Source organism: Zalophus californianus, chromosome 10 (genome assembly GCF_009762305.2).
Source record: "Zalophus californianus isolate mZalCal1 chromosome 10, mZalCal1.pri.v2, whole genome shotgun sequence".
NCBI lineage: Eukaryota > Metazoa > Chordata > Mammalia > Carnivora > Otariidae > Zalophus > Zalophus californianus.
Genome location: NC_045604.1, coordinates 27599638 through 27615961, shown reverse-complemented (window position 1 = coordinate 27615961; position 16324 = coordinate 27599638). Strand labels below are relative to the sequence as shown.

Below are 16324 nucleotides of genomic sequence, written 5' to 3'. Positions count from 1 at the left end.
TTTTATCTCCGAAACACTTAATTTCTTCTTCAATCTCATGGTCCCTCTCTCCCCTCCACGAATGTTTCTTTCTTTCTCTTTTTTTTAGATTTTATTTATTTATTTGACAGAGGGAGAGATAGAGATAGAGAACGAGATTGAGAGAGCACAATCGGGGGAGTGGCAGGCAGAGGGAGAAGCAGGTTTCTCCTGGGAGCAAGGAGCCCTATGCGGGGTTCCATCCCAGGACACTGGGATCAATGACCCCAGCTGAAGGCAGACGCTTAACCACTTGAGTCACCCAGGCGTCCCTCTACGAATGTTTCTTCAAGTGCCTACCATGTGCAAGGCACTGGGCTAGACTTTAGTTTTGACTCCTGTTATTTCTCTTCAGAAACAGCAGGATTGTTTCTAACTAGTCTTGCTTGAGAGAACTCTCTGCTCCAGCTCCCTGCTCCTACATTGCAGCCAGAATGGTGGCCCTGGAGTGCATGTCAGGGAAACTATTGGGCGGTGCAGCCCTCAGATGAATCACAAAACACAGAAACTTTGAGGAACTGACAATTTTCTCAGTTCTCCCAAGGACAGTACAGAGCTAGTGCTATTCTAGATGCTGAGAGAGAAGGCAATTTATTATAATCTTACATGGATGCCTCGGGGCAATGGGATTAATTCTTTTGGTGCTGGTTAAAAGCATGGGCTCAGGAGTCACATAGAACCAAGTTTCCAACCCTGGCCAGCCTATGATCTTGAGCATGTACTGATCAAGAGAATGATCTCATCTGAAAGATGGGAATAAAATAGTGGTGATTTCAGGGGCGCCTGGCTGGCTCAGTCGTGGAGCACTCGACTCTTGATCTCTGGTTTGTGAGTTCGAGCCCATGTTGGGTATAGAGATTACTTTAAAAAAATAAAATCTTGAAAAAAAAGTGCTATTTCACTGAATCTTTGTCAGGATTAAATGAGATAATTTATGCAGGCTTTTAGTGTGATGCCTGGAAAATGGTGAATGCTTCATAAAAGTTCACTATTATGAATTGCCCACTGTACAAAACCCTCAGAAATTTCACTGTCCACAGGATTGAGCTTTAAGTTTCTTTACTGAGACATTACAAAGGCCTTTATCAGCTGGCTCTCACCTACTTTCAGGACTCACCTTGCTCTACTTTCCCTCCAGCATTTGGGCCTCACTGAACTTCTGCTAGTTCTCCAAATATGGACATCTCTTTCATTCCTCCAGGCTTTTGCAAATGCTGATTCTTCTGCCGGATTGCTCTTCCTCCCATTCTCGCTGAAAGATCCAAGCAATTGAGAAGGCCCAGTTCTGAGTCTGGCTTTGGAATGAGACAATGCTAGGTTCACATTCTAGCTCTGCCAGCCACTGACCAACTGTATGACCTTTGGTAAAATCTTAATCATAGACTCACAGGATTATCATAAGGATTAAATAATACAGATGAGTATTTAGCACAGCACCTATTACATGGCTAACTCAAAAATGTTATTCTCTTTCTCCTACTCTGAATCTTTTCCAAACTCTTCCCATCTGTACTTTGTATCTCTACTATACTATTAATCACACTGTACACTGTGTTATAACTGTTTATTATTTGTCTGTCTTACTCTAGACCAAGTCTTTTGGGGGGGGGTTAAGACCAATATTGGTCAGAATCGTATCCTTGGGAACTAGCACAGTGCTTGGCAGGTGACAGGTCCTTAATAAATGTTTGTATGTTGAGTGAATGAGGCAGAAACCCATGTAAGACAAGGAACAGTGAGCTCTTGTGTGGGAATTTCTCCTTGTTGGGCTGCTTCACTATTTGAGCCTAACAATCCAATGCAAGATCTTTTTGTTTTTATTTTTTTTTAAAGATTTTATTTATTCATTTGACAGAAACACAGCGAGAGGGAACACAAGCAGAGAGAGTAGGAGAGGGAGAAGCAGGCTCCCCGCTGAGCAGGGAGCCCGATGTGGGGCTCGATCCCAGGACCCTGGGATCACGACCTGAGCCGAAGGCAGACACTTAACAACTGAGCCCCCCAGGCGCCCCAAGATCTTTCTTTTTGGAGGTGAGGTGGCCAAGTGTGTCTCACAGAGCACAGTGGCATACACATCCCAACTGATCAAGAAATGTTTGATGGAATACTAGTAACAGTATTTATTGATGACTCTGCTGTATTGGAGGGGTGAATTCTGCAGGTCCCACAAGCCTTTCTTTTGGGGCCCCAGGGAAAGCAACACATAGTTCCATGCAGAGAAGCAATGTTGACCTTCCTCCTAAGATTGATTCACTGTTCTGTCCCAATGGGACTAGCAAAGATCTGAGGAAGCTGCCCTAGTCCAACCCTGGGAGAAGGCAGTGAATTCCCATAGCGGAGGTGAAGGGCAGTCAGGATAGATGGGCCTGGGGGAGGCCAACTCTCTCCAGGCACCAACAAGTCTGGCTGGGGCTGGTGGTGCCATCAGGTTACTATTTAAAGGAGAAAGTTTCTCTTCCAAACAGAAAGACAATACTTTAGTTTGTTTGCCAGGTACCCTGAAGTAGAAGTACAGTGAAGGAAAGGCCAAGAGAAGGCAGGGAAAGACTGGCCAAACCAAGGGACCACTGTGATCATACCTGGGTTCAAAAAGCATCCCCTCCAACTTGTGTTCTCCTCCCCCCACCCTTAAAAGCCTCCGGGGAGAAGGTGAGCTTCTGGCTCTGCTGAGGCAGCTGTTAAGTGATCCCTGAGTTTGGTGGCAGGTCGTATTTCAGCACATGGCCCTAGCACTCAAAGGTTCTCTGGGAGGCCTGGGAGAAATTCTGTGCTGGGAAATGCTTCCTCCCAGGATTCCCAGGCGCAAAAAGCCTTAGAAACAAACACAACAACCCCTTAGGTATAACACAGGGGCCTGAGCCCCATTTATTTGCATAGCCAGAGGTTTCTGCCACAAGCAGCTCTCTTCGATTGTGGGTAGCCATCTCCTTCCAGCCTGGGCAGGGGCAGGGAGAGACAGACACACACAAACATATTTCAGATTCCCTTCTCTGAGGTCTAAAGAAATCATTTTCTCCTTTCCTGCAATCTCTATGAGACTACGTCTGTAAGGCTGCTCAACTTGGGCTCACACATGCGGAATCTGCTTGGGTTAAGCACCAAATATTAAGTAAAACCCATGACACAGATTGTTCCTTTCATCACAGACACCCAGTGTGATGCTATCAGGGAACTAGCTAGTCTCAGAACAAATGTACACGCTTCCTTCTTTCTGACCCGTGGAAGAAATTGCTCCACGGGCCTGACCTGGACCTTCTATCACAGGGAGATCTGGGGGGCCCCTTCTAGGAACTACTCAGCCCTGGCCCTCTTCCATGGCTACAAGGATGCTGTTCCTGCAGGTATCATCCAGATTTCGGCTCCAGAGTAAGACAAGAAGGCTGATACTGTCAGGAAAGGAATCTAGAGCTTATAGCATTTGAGTACTGACTGAGGACAATTGCAGGGAACAGGACCAGGAAACAGGACCGTGGAGCAAGATGCTCAGTAGGTGAATCGCATCTTTTGTGAGTAGCCCAGTTTGTCCAAGTTGGGATGGCAGGCCAGCTGCACCATTGGGGGTGGTCCACAGAGCAGTAGCAGAGCGTCGTCCCCTGGGGCGGGCAGGTGCTCCCGGATCATGTCGGCCGTCACAAAGCCCTTGCTGTAGGCCCAACCTGAAGTACAGAGGAGAGGAGAGACCAGACACTCTGACTCATGCTGGCAAGGGGGTCGGGTACCATAAGGTGGGGAGGGGTGAGTCCTGGGTAAAGCCTCTTGAGAAAGGATCAAGTTGTAACAGTAGCTAGGTGGGTATACTCAGCCTGCTTCCGGTTCACAGCCATCCCTCCCCGCCCAACGAAAACAGGAACCAGAAGGAAAGGCCCAGGAGAGGCACTAAGTCTGTGCACTCACACTTTTGAGTTTGGCTGTGTTGGAGGGTTGGTTTCACTGAAATCAGAACCCCCGCCCCCGCAGCGGGGAGAAGGCCCTGATTTGTGGATGTCCAGAAATGGGGCACATACCTTCTGGGGGGTGATCCAGAGTGAACCAAAGTTTAAAGCGACTGGGATATCGGGCTTGCAGCTCCTCCAGGTCCTCCCGCAAGATTATGTCCTTTTCAGTCTGAAAGGGGAAGCCAAGTCTTTAGGAACCTCCTCCGGCACGCGTAAAAGTTCTCTGCCATAATGACTTTCCAACCAGGATGGAAATAGAAAGCTAAAGTTCTAGTGAAGAAGCAAGACGTTTAGAGAGGTAGCATGAGGGGAGTAGCCCTTATTTACACAGTATGAGGGAATAAAGATGGAATATTTAACAAAGGAAATCCAAGGAGCAGCTTTCTACACTTAGAACTAGGTTCCTTACATGTTTTCTTTTCATTTTCCCTTGGGGGGCCAGGGAAGGATTTGGCTCAATGCTCCGTCCTCCTTGTGGCAGGAGAGGGTCCTCTCCCTTGCAGGGGGGGACCTTGGGCAGAGGCCACAATGAGCACTGGACCGGCCATGCCTGCTGGGGCCACACCTCTCAGCCTCCACAACTTTGAAGACCGAGGCCTGACAAAAGTAAACCAACCTGGTTGGCAAAAAGCAGGGAGCACTGGGTTGGATCTTCAGGGTCTTTCAGGATGGCCCGGATCAGCTGTAGCATCGGGGTGATTCCTGCAAACAGAGAGCTCCTGATGAGATGGGATGGCCACAGCCCCTCCCCTGTCCCCGCGCCTTAGCTGATCAACCTTTCATCTTCATTCTACTCCTTTACCACTCCTCTCCACCTTCCTTTAGTACCCTAATCCTTTGTCCTCCTGTGTGGCCTGCAGCACTGACATTCTGGGACAGAGATGCCCTTGATCCCACACTCAACTTCGTATCTGGCAGGCGAATTGTGGTCATGCTCACTATTCACATAAAATCATACTGTTGAAATCCTTCTAAGGAACCAATCTCAGACTCTTCCACTGAAGGTCTACTGGAGGCTAGGACTCAAATGGCACAGATGAGTACCTAGTGATTCAATGATGAAGGTTCAGGAACGCTGGACTTGTGGGTTGAGAACATGTGCTTTGGAACTGGACAGAGCTAGATACTAATTCTGTCTCTGGCCATTACTATTTAACCCTGTGGAGACCACTCGACCTCTCTGAACCTCCACTGTTTTCATCTGTAAAAGGGGAAGACTAATACCTACTTCATAGATATGCGTGCATATAAAGTGACTAGCATCATGTCTAATACAGAAACATCCAATGTTTTTTCACTTTCTTCCTTCTTGACTTCCCTATTTCTAACTGCTTCTCTATTCACACCTAAAGATTATTAGATTCATTCCACTGGAGGTCTTAGGAGAGCCCACATGATTTATTTCTCTCATTCTATTAGTTAAAAAAATTTTTTTTTTCTTTCTACCTGATTATGATTTGTTTTTCAGATACTAGGGAGTTCTAGGCATTGCCAGGGATCCACTGATTAACAGCTTGGCTATGATTACCAAACCTTGTGAGAGTCACTTGGGTGTTTTCATGGCAACAATCAACTACGGTGGGGGAGGAGGGCCCCTCAAGTGACATGCACCTGTTCCGCCGGCAATCATCCCCAGTTTCTTCGCCACTTGGGGTTCTGGTGGAGATTTTTTGTTGGGCTGAATGCTAAAATTCCCTGAAAAGTCAAGTGAAGAGAGGGGTGGAAGAAAAAAGTCAACACCAGGAAATAAGAAAACAAATACAGAACCGAAAACGTGTCCCAGGCCAGTTTAGCAGCTGCTATGCAATCGGATCCCGGAGCTTGGGTGGAGGTTGGAGTTGAGCAGCCCTGACAATACACTTGAGGGACAATGGGGCCTGGACTATCTGTCCCATATCATTAAGTACCAGTCAGTTTAGGGCTACATAGTGAGTCATTCGCTGCCTCTGGCAGAGGGTCACTCCCTGGTGAGGGCGACAGGCATGAAGCCAGGTGTGAATCTGTTTTCTCCAGTGGCAAAGCGCAACTCCGGAGGCTTGCTAATGCACACAGCTGTTCCCATGGGCAGGGATGAAAGAAAGCTATCTCTGGCTATTTGAACCGCTCAGCCAGAGAAGCGAATCTCGGAGGGAGGACAACAGAGACATGGGTTTGCTTCAGGCATGTCTACAGCAGTCATGGCTGGTGAATTCTAGTGGATAGGGAACAGACCCCTGTGGCAAATGGAGCTGAGAAATATGCCTCTCTATCATATCAGTGCTATGTTTAAAGGAAGGGCAGCTCTGGGTCTTCCCCATGTGCACATATACACGCATGTGCACAGCCACACTGGGCCAAGACGACTATGGGCACTGAAGAAGTGGGAGACAGGCTTAGGGAGGAGAGAGGCCATTACCTTTCCCGGTGTAAGTGAGCAACCCGCTGGGCCCTCGAAACTCCACCACATCCCCAATCTTCAGGCTATTCAGGTACTGAGACATCTTCCCTCCCTCGGGAAATTTGGGGTGCACACCCTTCAGGTAGACCTGGTAAAACAGAACAGAACATACTTTATTTGGAATGTCACTGACTTCTGAGCCGCCTGCTGAGCGGTCCTCCCTGAAGCTGGGGCAGGAATTACGCATGTGCCATCATCCGCAGTCCAAGTTCTTTCTTCATATGCCCAAAGGACATGTGTCTCCTGCTATCAAACAATTCTTGGAAGTTTACAAATCCCACAAAGAGAAGGATAAGGTGCTCCTGGGGCTCCTTCCTACCCCCTTACCTTGATGACAAGATCCACGTAGCCTTGGTCCTCGTCACTGGTGACAGGAGTGTATGGCCTGATGACCAGGCTGCCATCAATCCGGGCAGAGAGGTAGACATGTTTGCCTGGGGACCACGTGGAGAGCTACATAAGGGCTGCTTGTGGACAAGCGGCATTCCTGTTACCTTTCGAAATACTCAAGGAATTTTGAGAGAACAAGGATGTCTTGCTTCCTAGCATGGTTCCAGTGAGCTACCAGGCAGGGAGGAGCCCTTTGGGCCACCAGTTGTATCCTTCATAAGCCCCCCATTGGAGAAACTCATCAATTACTACCAGGACTTTAGCAGTGGCAGGTGATCTGAGGGTCCGCCAATGAGAACAAAATTAGTGTTTGCTTGGGGGGAGGTACAAACAAATCCTGCAGGGAGGAGGAAGAACCGGTGAGTGTGAAGGATGTCTGGGGGCACAGAAGCCACACCCTGGAGTGGTCCAGGGGTCAGTGGTACCTCATGGATCCCGAGCTGGGTAGGGAGGGGAATCACCCTCTTCGGATACCCGGGAAAGGAGCCCACTGCACACTTTCCTTACCCACAGGCAGCCCCAGAATGTGGTGGGCGGTGGGCAGGGCAAAGCGGAATCTCTTGGTGTTGTGGCTCACAGTCTGGAGGATGGACGACACACACGTTTCACCAGGCCAGTCTGGTGCTGCAAAGTCTCTTTGGTGGATGGTCCCCCCTCTACCCAGACTCCTTCCTCCACAACTTACCGTCTTGTCTAGCAGTCGCAGCAGGTACTTCTCATTGGGGTCCAGGAGAGTGACCTTTGGCCGGCGGGACCTCCGAATCAAGTAGGAGCCCAGAGCCAGGCCGAGCAGAGTCAGCAGCCCCACCCCCAGGGAGGCCAGAAGGACTGGGCTCTGTGGGTAGAGGAGGCAGCGTGACCATCATGCTGGGGAAGAGCCCGGGGAGTGGGTGGTGACTGTCCCGTACGACCAGCCGCCCCAGGGATGGCGATCCCGAGCTCCAGCGCGAGAGCCTGTCAGGGCCAGAAGGGTAACCTGAGCAGGGTCCCGAGCCCCACTGTGCGGTACCGGGACCCCGGCATCCAGACCAGGTGCAGCGCCCTACGGGGCGGGGTCGGCGGCGAGAGCCCCTGGTCCGGAGCGGAGTGTCCAGAACCAGATGGGACGTAGTCCCCTGGTGCAGGGCACAGAGCAAGGGTCTCACCGGCTGGAGGCCCATGACCGCGCACCTCTTCCTCCGCGGCCAGGCCCGCGGACAGATCCCACAATGCGCCGCGGAGAGGGCAGGAGGAGGGGCCTGGTGAGGGCGGGGCTGGCGGGCGGAGCGGCTCTGCCCCCCACCCCTTCGTCCCAGACTTGGTGGCCAGGGGGCTCAGGAGCCCCTGGACTAATCCAAGATCTTTTAAGGCCGCAGCTCCCCTCCTCCTCCCCCTCCCTAGCCTTCCGTCCCTGCCACTTCGATCTGGTCACCCCGAACAAGTTGGGAGTCCCGTCAAATGTAGAACCACACCAAGGTGGGTGGGGACTGGGAATCTGAGTCTGCGAACGCTAAAACAGAAAGCTGTCTGGCACTGAACCAGAGACGGGCCCACAGTTGAGCAGGAAAGGCTGAAATTACCTTAGTTTCCCGATAGAATGAATTGCAACAGAATTGGAACAGTCTGGCGGGGGCTCCTTCAGGAATGAGCAGTGTGACATGGCAACTTCGTTTCCTGGTCCCACATGAGGTTCTGCTTATAAGCGCCAGGCCATCGGGGCCACTCAGTAGCTTCTTTTGGGTCCAAATCCAGCTTCTTGTCCTCATCTGAGTTCTCCTTATCCTCAGGGTCAAAGACCTGGGCTTTGGAGGCTGACTGTACTAAATAGGAATCTCGTCTCTAGCACGGACTGGCTCTGTGACCCTTCTTAACTTCTCTGTGACTCCTCATTTATAAGTGGGTATATACTATCATCTGTCTAGTCCACAGGTTTGTTGTGAGGTTTAAATGAGATATGTAATGTGCCTAGTGTACTACCTGTTAGAGCAAAATACTTGACAGATGATGTCAGCTACTATAATGGCTCAGAAGATAGCACTGATAGGGTTTTAGATCTGAGTTCTAACAGGTAAAATGGGACAAGCAAATGAGCAAAATGGGACAAGGGGAGTCAGAAATAGACGCTGAGAGCCACCGAGCTACACATTTGCCAAGATGGCCAAGATGGCCATTCTTTCCCAACCAGACTGACATTTGCCCTTGGTTTCTTCTGAGGTCTCTTGCCTTGGCTGGTAGATACACATCTTCTTGTATTTTCACACGGTCTTATCTCTGTGTGTTTTCTAATCTTCTCTCCTTATAAGGCCACTAGTCATATTGGATTAGGGCCCACCCTACTGACCTCTTTAAAGACTCTATCTCCAAATACCGTTACATGCTGAGGCTAGAGGCTAGGACTTCAGTATATGAATTATTTTTTAATTTTTATTTTTTTACTGTTATGTTAATCACCATATATTACATCATTAGTTTTTGATGAAGTGTTCCATGATTCATTGTTTGTGCATAACACCCAGTGCTCCATGCAGAACGTGCCCCCTTGAATACCCATCACCAGGCTAACCCATCCCCACACCCTCAGTATATGAATTTTGAGGGGGCAGATGACACAATTCAGGCCATAATAGAAGGGTGCTATTTTACATGCCATTGCTTCTTCTTTTTTGAGGGGATATACAAATATTTTATTTATTTATTTATTTATTTATTTATTTATTTATTTATTATGTTATGTTAATCACCATACATTACATCATTAGTCTTTGACATGCCATTGCTTCTTAAAATTTTGATTTCTAATTGTACATTATTGGATAGAAATAGATTGATTTCTATGTGTTGACCTTGTATTCTGTGATCTTGCTAAACTCATTCATTAGTTCTAAGGATTTGGTTTTATTTTGTTTTTGGTAGATTTCTTGGAATTTTCTATACAATTATGTCATCTGGGAATAGAGATAGTTTTGTTTCTTCCTTTCCGGTCTATATGCCTTTTCTTTTCCTTGCCTTATTGCACAGACTAGTACTTTCAGTTTACTGCCTTGTTCCTGATCTTAGGGAGAAAGCATTCAGTCTTTCACCATTAAGTGTGACGTTAGCTGTAGGTGTTTGTTTTGTAGCTGCCCTTTATCAGGTTGAGGAAGCTCCCTTCTATGCCTAGTTTTCTAAGAGTTTTTGTCTTGCGTGGATGCTGAACTTTGCCAAATGTTTATTCTATCAATTGATATGATCATCTTTGCATTATAATAGAGTGGATTATGTTGGGGTTTTTTGTTGTTAATATTGTTAATTTTGAACCAGTGTTACCTTCCTGGGATAAGCCCCACTTGGTTCTGGTGTATCGTTCTTTTTATATATTATTGTATTTGATTAATATTTTGTTGATAATTTTTACAACCATATTCATGAGAGACATTGGTCTGTAGTTTTCTACTTCCTGTACTGTCCTCTCTGGTTTACAGTTTTAAATTGTGTTGTTTGAATCCAAATAAGGTCCACACACTGAGATTTGTTTATGTTTCTTAGGCATTTTTAAAGGTATAGAGTTCCCCTCCATCTCTCGCCTTTTTTGCCCTTCCAAATTTACTTACTGAAAAAACTAGGCTATACTCCTAACCCCTGTAATAAGTTGCTTGTAGAAGGTATTTGAGGCCCAGTGTCCAAAAAACACAGCAATCTCTAAGTTTATAGATATTCCTGGGTGAATCATAGTAATTCCCAGGGGGTCCTACCGATTAGCAGGAAGGTGGGTAGTTGTTATCAGGGAGCTCTGTTTCTCCTTCTCGGATAGGGAGCTCTGTCTGGGTGGAAACCTACAGTCCAGGATGGTAGAGGGTGCATCTCTTGCTTTTAGAGTGTAGATCAAAGAAGTGAATATGAGCATTTAGTGTGGGGGTTGAGGTCAGGCGGTCGGAGAATGGATTTCAACAGAGGTGCTAACAAAAGGCAGGAGCAGCTGGATTATGAAACCAGGGGGAATCCAAGAAAAAGAAATTTGACAAATGGGAAAAACCATCACAGAACACACTTGCTGAGTGCCGATCATGTCTCAGGCACTATTTTAGGCATTGGGGGATATAGAGTTGAACAAGACACAGACCCTTTTTAGAAGAATTAATAATCTGGGGGCTCCAATCTTTAAAAAAGAAACAAAACCAAAATCCCAATCTTGGCTCCCCATTGTTCTTATAAAAAAAATCAGGCATAGCCTCCAGACTCCCTAAAAGAAGAGCCCCTCTGTAGTTCTTCCTCCCATGGTGACAGACTCCATCTGCTTTCTCCCCTTTAGCCACACTCTCTTTCATTTTATTTTTTTAAAGATTTTATTAATTTGAGAGAGAGAGATAGAGATAGTGAGAGAGAGCACGAGCGGGGAGGAGAGGGAGAAGCAGGCTCCCTGCTGAGCAGAGAGCCTCATGCGGGGCTCGATCCCAGGACCCTGGGATCATGACCTAAGCTGAAGACAGATGCTTAACCAACTGGGCCACCCAGGCACCCTTTTCATTTTCTTGAACAATCATGTTACTAGGGTCTTCATAGTCTTTGCAAGTACCATTCCTTTTGCCTAGAACATTCATCCCCTATCCTTCCACCCACCCTTCAACTGGGTTTTTCAAGCTTATTCAGAGATTGTGGTAGGCGCAATTCTAAGATGGCCCCCGAGATTCCTACCCCCTGTTGGACATGACCTGTATACTCTTCTTTTTTTTTTTTTTAAGATTTTATTTATTTATTTGACAGAGAGATAGAGAGCACAAGTAGGCAGAGTGGCAGGCAGAGGGAGAGGGAGAAGCAGGCTCTCTGCTGAGCAGGGAGCCGGACATGGGGCTCGATCCCAGGACCCTGGGATCATGACCTGAGCCGAAGGCAGCCGCTTAACCGACTGAGCCACCCAGGCGCCCCGACCTGTATACTCTTCTGCCTTTGAGTGTGGGTGAGACTTTTGACTATGATGGGACAGTCACTCAACTGATTAGGTTACTTTATATATGACTTGTCTTGGTAGACCCCAGGGAGTTCACCTGCCGGATTTGAAGGAGAAGACTGCCATGTTGAGAGAGGGCCATGGAGCTGGTACCTGACGGCTGCCTTGAGATGCTAAGAGCAAGCCCCCAGGTGACAGCCAGCAAGAAAACTAGGACTTCAATCTTATAGTCACGACGGACTCGATTCTGCCAACAATCTGAATGAGCTTGGAAGAAGATTCCGAGCCTCAGGTGAAACTGTAGCTCTGGCTGACAGCTTGTTTTCATCCTGACCATAGGACCCAGCTAACCTGTGCTTGGTCTCTTGACCCACAGAAACTGTGTGATTATAACTTTGTGTTATTTTTAGCTACTGTTTTGTGGTGATTTATCATGCAGCAATAGAAAACTAATATAGAGCTGAACTAAAGCATCTATTCTTTATTTTTTTAAAAAGGTTTTATTTATTCATTTATTTGAGAGAGAGAGCACAAGTGGGGTGAGGGGCAGAGGGAGAAGCAGGCTCCTCACTGAGCAAGGAACCTGATGTAGGACTTGATCCCAGGACCCTGAGATCATGACCTGAGCCAAAGGCAGACGCTTAACTGACTGAGCCACCCACGTGCCCCTAAAGCATCTATTCTTTAGAGGAAACTTTTTTTCAGCCACTCCTATCCCCAATAACCCAGTCTCTTTAGACATCTTGACTCTGTACTACTTTTTCTTAGCACTTACCACAATGGTTATGTCTGATCCATTTTGTAGTCAGTTATTTTCTGTTTCCTGCCTAAATTTTCAGCTCCATGGGGTAAGGACTGACATATTTCCAGTACTTCACAAAGTGCTTTCATACATTAGGGGTTCATTAAATATTTTAGGGGTTATACACTGTTCTGGTATTATAGACAGCACAAGAAAGGAAAACTCTTGTTCATTCTCTATGAATGTTAAGTGTAAAATTAATAAAATATTAGCAAATTATATCCAACAATTATTAATTAATTAATTTATTTGAGAGAGAGAGTGAGAGAGTAAGTAGGGGGAGCAGCAGAGGGAGAGAGTCTCAAGCAGACTCAGTGCTGAGCGTGGAGCCCCATGCAGGGAGCCAATGTGGGGCTCGCTCCCACAACCCTGAGATCATGACCCAAGCTAAAACCAAGAGTCAATGCTCAACTGACTGAGCTTGAGCCACCCAGGCAACCCTATCCAACAATTACAATTTTTTTTAAATTAAATTAAATTTAATTTTTTTAAAGATTTTCTTTATTTATTGGAGAGAAAGAATGAGAGAGAGAGAGAAAGAGCACATGAGAAGGGGGAGGGTCAGAGGGAGAAGCAGACTCCCTGCCGAGCAGGGAGCCCGATGCGGGACTCGATCCCAGGACTCCGGGATCATGACCTGAGCCGAAGGCAGTCGCTTAACCAACTGAGCCACCCAGGTGCCCTTTTTTTTTTTTAATTTTAAAGATTTATTCATTTATTTGAGAGAGAGAGAGAGCACAAGTGGGAGGGGCAGAGGGAGAGGGAGAGAGAATCTCAAGCAGACTCCATGCTGAGCCCAGAGCCTGATCTCACGACCCTGAGACCATGACTGGTGCCGAAACCAAGGGGCAGACACTTAACTGACTGGGCCACCCAGGTACCCCTCCAACAATTATTATTGTTATTTTTTAAAGATGTATTTGTTTATTTGAGAGAGAAACAGAGAGAGCACAAGCTGGGGGAGGGGCAGAGGGAGAGGGACAATTAGACTCCCCACTGAGCAGGGAGCCCAACATGGGACCTGATCCCAGGACCCTGAGATCATGACCTGAGCAGAAGTCAGACCCTTAACCAACTGAACCACCCAGGCGCCCCAACAATTATTTAAAAAAAAAACAACCAATAAACCATAATCATGTTGGATTTATCTCAGGAATGTAAAAATAGGAAATTTCTATGTCACATTCTCAGCATTAACAGATTCATGGAGAATGATCACATGATCATCTCATTAGTTGCTGAAAAAACGTTTAATAAAATTCAACCCCATAATTCTTAGGAAGCTAGGAATAGATGAGAACTTTTCCTTAACTTGATAAAGGTTATATATCAATATTCTACTGCAAATATCATATTTTAGATACATTTCCATTAATCAGGAACAAAGCTAGAATATCTGTAACCAATGCCATTATTTAATATGGTATTGGAAATCCTAGCCCAGGCGTTGGCAAACTTTTTCTGTTTGGGTTGAATAATAAATATTTTAGGACATATAGCTTGTGTTGCAATTATTCTACTCTGCTGTTGTAGCATGAAAGCAGTCACAGGTAATACATGAATGAATGAAAGTGACTGTGTTCCATTAAAACTTTATTTACAAAAACAGGTAGTAGGAAATATTTGACATGCAGGCCATAGTTTGCCAATCTCTATTTCAGCCAATGCAACAAGATAAGAAAAATAAGTGAGGAATAAGAACTGAATGTGACAAAATGTTCATTACTGGCATATAGTGTGCATCTGCATAGAGAATTCAAGAGAATCAATGAGCTCACTATTATTAATAACAAGAAAATTCAAGATGATTTCTGAATACAAGATTAAACTAAAATATTGAAAAGTCTAGGGACGCCTGGGTGGCTCAGTAGGTTAATCATTGGACTCTTGATTTTGGCTCAGGTCATGATCTCATAGGTCATGAGCTTGAGCCCCGCATGGGGCTCCGTGCTCAGCGGCGAGTCTGCTTGTCTCCTTCTCCCTCTGCCCCGCCCCCTGCTCATGCTGTCTCTCTCAAATACATAAACAAATCTTTCAAAAGTCCATTATATTATAATTGACAACTATAAAGTATAAATATTACAGTAATAATTTGATATATTAATATCAAAAGAAAATATAAGCTATGTAGGAATAAATATAATGAAGGAGGTGCAAGGCCCTCGTGAGAAAATTACCAAATTCCCTTAAAAGACGTAAAAAGTTATTTCCTATTTCAGTGGAAGGCAGCTCCATCTTTCTAGTGATTTGGTCAAAAACTTTGTGGAGTTATTCTTACTGTTTTCTCAAACCCTACAACCAATCATTCAGGAGATTCTCTTGGATCGATTTTCAAAATATATTAAAAAATCTGACCACTTCTCACCACCTCCACTGCCACCACTCTGGTCTAAACCACCTTCTCTCACTTGGATGCCTGTGGAAGCATCCCAATTAACCCTGTTTCCATCCTTGCTTCTCTATAATCGCTAAACAGCAGCCAGCATAATCCTTTCCTAACTTCAGGCAGATCACGTCACTCCTTTACTCAAACCTCAGTGGTGATCTCTCTGCCTCACACTTATTTATTCTGCTCATTGCCTCTCCCACTTCAGTATATGCCACCATCAGGGTAACCATCTTGGTCTGCTTACTGATGCATCCTGAGTGCCTACAACAGTGCAAATAATAAAAGAGATAACCACTAGCTCCAAGGAAAAATTATACATGGAAGAAAATATAATCACAGATTGCTACTGTGAAATGAAACAATCAAGCAATCCCTAAGCACAGTGTAGCGGCTAGGTTGTCTTGCCACACTTCCACAAATGCAGTTGCTAAGGAACAAAGAAACTGTTATTACCCATGACACAGCAGGTAGCCTGGACTTCATGATGCAGTAATTCCCTTTGCTCCCCTCCCCAAGTTCTTCCTGGGAAGAACTGCGGGTCTGTGTCGCAGCTGAGAAATGCTGCGACTGTGGAAACTCTCAGTCTTATAAGGGGACTGCTAGCAAACCCAACCTTCGCCCCTCAGGGAGTCATTATCTTTATTATCCTGGTTTAGGATACATCTTCTCTGAGGAGGGAAAGGAGACCTTATTATTCTGCAGTGTCTCTGGAATACTATGTCTCTAAATCTCTCCAGAGAGAGTTACTGTCTTTTAAAACAAACCTGCCCTCTGCTGTGGCAGACAACGCTAGTTCTAGCTTCTAAGGCTGTTTGCTGTATCAACATCTTTGAAAAGAGAGCCCAAGATATATAGAAATGCCTTGGAGGACTGCCTGCCAATGACTTGTTCAGCAGTGAATACTTCACATAAGCATCAGAATGTGATTCCTGGAGAAAGCTATATTGGAAGAGTGGAAGGATAGGTGTCTATTTGTGGAGTAGCATAAAAGGGCTAACAGCTTAACTGTCATGGCACCGAATTGTATATAAAGCTAATCAAACAATGGTAATGTATTATTTGGAAACATGGATGCAAATAAACACTGGAAGAAACAGTTAAAAGGGCTGAAAGTAGTTATGAAAGTAGTACTTGCTTTCCTCGCTCACCTTTGCTGGTTCCCCTTCATCTACCCTCTTAATATTGAAATGATCCAGGGCTCAGTCCTTGAAAACCTCATGGTTTTATATGCTGACAAATTTCAAAATTTGCAACCAGGAGGTCATCAGAAATCTTGACAAGGCAGTTTTGGTTGAGTGGTAGGGGCAAAACCCTGAGTGGAGAGGGTTTGAGAAGTTCATAGATTTTTAAAGTATGGATACACTCCCTTTGAGGATTCAGATCATCCTTCTATTACAAACCCCAAGTAAAACCTCATATTTGACAAAACACCACAATTCAGTTGCTTTTT

The 16324-nt window shown here is 45.9% G+C and overlaps 1 protein-coding gene across 3 annotated transcripts; it reads right to left on the bottom strand.

Annotated features, from left to right (window-relative positions):
* Nucleotides 1-2003: 2003 nt before the first annotated feature.
* On the bottom strand, nucleotides 2004-8077 carry LOC113933659 (NADH-cytochrome b5 reductase 1). Of its 3 annotated transcripts, XR_003523418.2 has the most exons (10): nucleotides 7926-8077; nucleotides 7466-7615; nucleotides 7288-7360; nucleotides 6718-6824; nucleotides 6349-6478; nucleotides 5565-5648; nucleotides 4570-4655; nucleotides 4023-4122; nucleotides 3449-3674; nucleotides 2004-2953 (listed from the first exon to the last, which is right to left on the bottom strand). XR_003523418.2 is itself a non-coding variant. In XM_027614027.2 (9 exons), exons 1-9 carry the CDS (start codon nucleotides 7938-7940, stop codon nucleotides 3502-3504), a joined length of 918 nt encoding a protein of 305 aa, XP_027469828.1. In that variant the 5' UTR covers nucleotides 7941-8077; the 3' UTR covers nucleotides 3260-3501. The 3 variants fall into 3 exon arrangements, 2 of the variants coding, with proteins under 2 accessions (XP_027469828.1, XP_027469829.1); XM_027614027.2 differs by lacking the exon at nucleotides 2004-2953 and having other exon boundaries at nucleotides 3260-3674; XM_027614028.2 differs by lacking the exons at nucleotides 2004-2953; nucleotides 6718-6824; nucleotides 7288-7360 and having other exon boundaries at nucleotides 3260-3674.
* Between the last annotated feature and the right edge of the window lie 8247 nt (nucleotides 8078-16324).

Excerpts from the sequence above, each read along its gene's own strand:
- LOC113933659 (XM_027614027.2), bottom strand. Across the intron at positions 5,649-6,348 it reads GCTCACTTACACCGGGAAAG|GGAATTTTAGCATTCAGCCC; the intron begins GTAATGGCCTCT and ends TTGACTTTTCAG. Across the intron at positions 4,656-5,564 it reads GATGATTGCCGGCGGAACAG|GAATCACCCCGATGCTACAG; the intron begins GTGCATGTCACT and ends CTCTGTTTGCAG.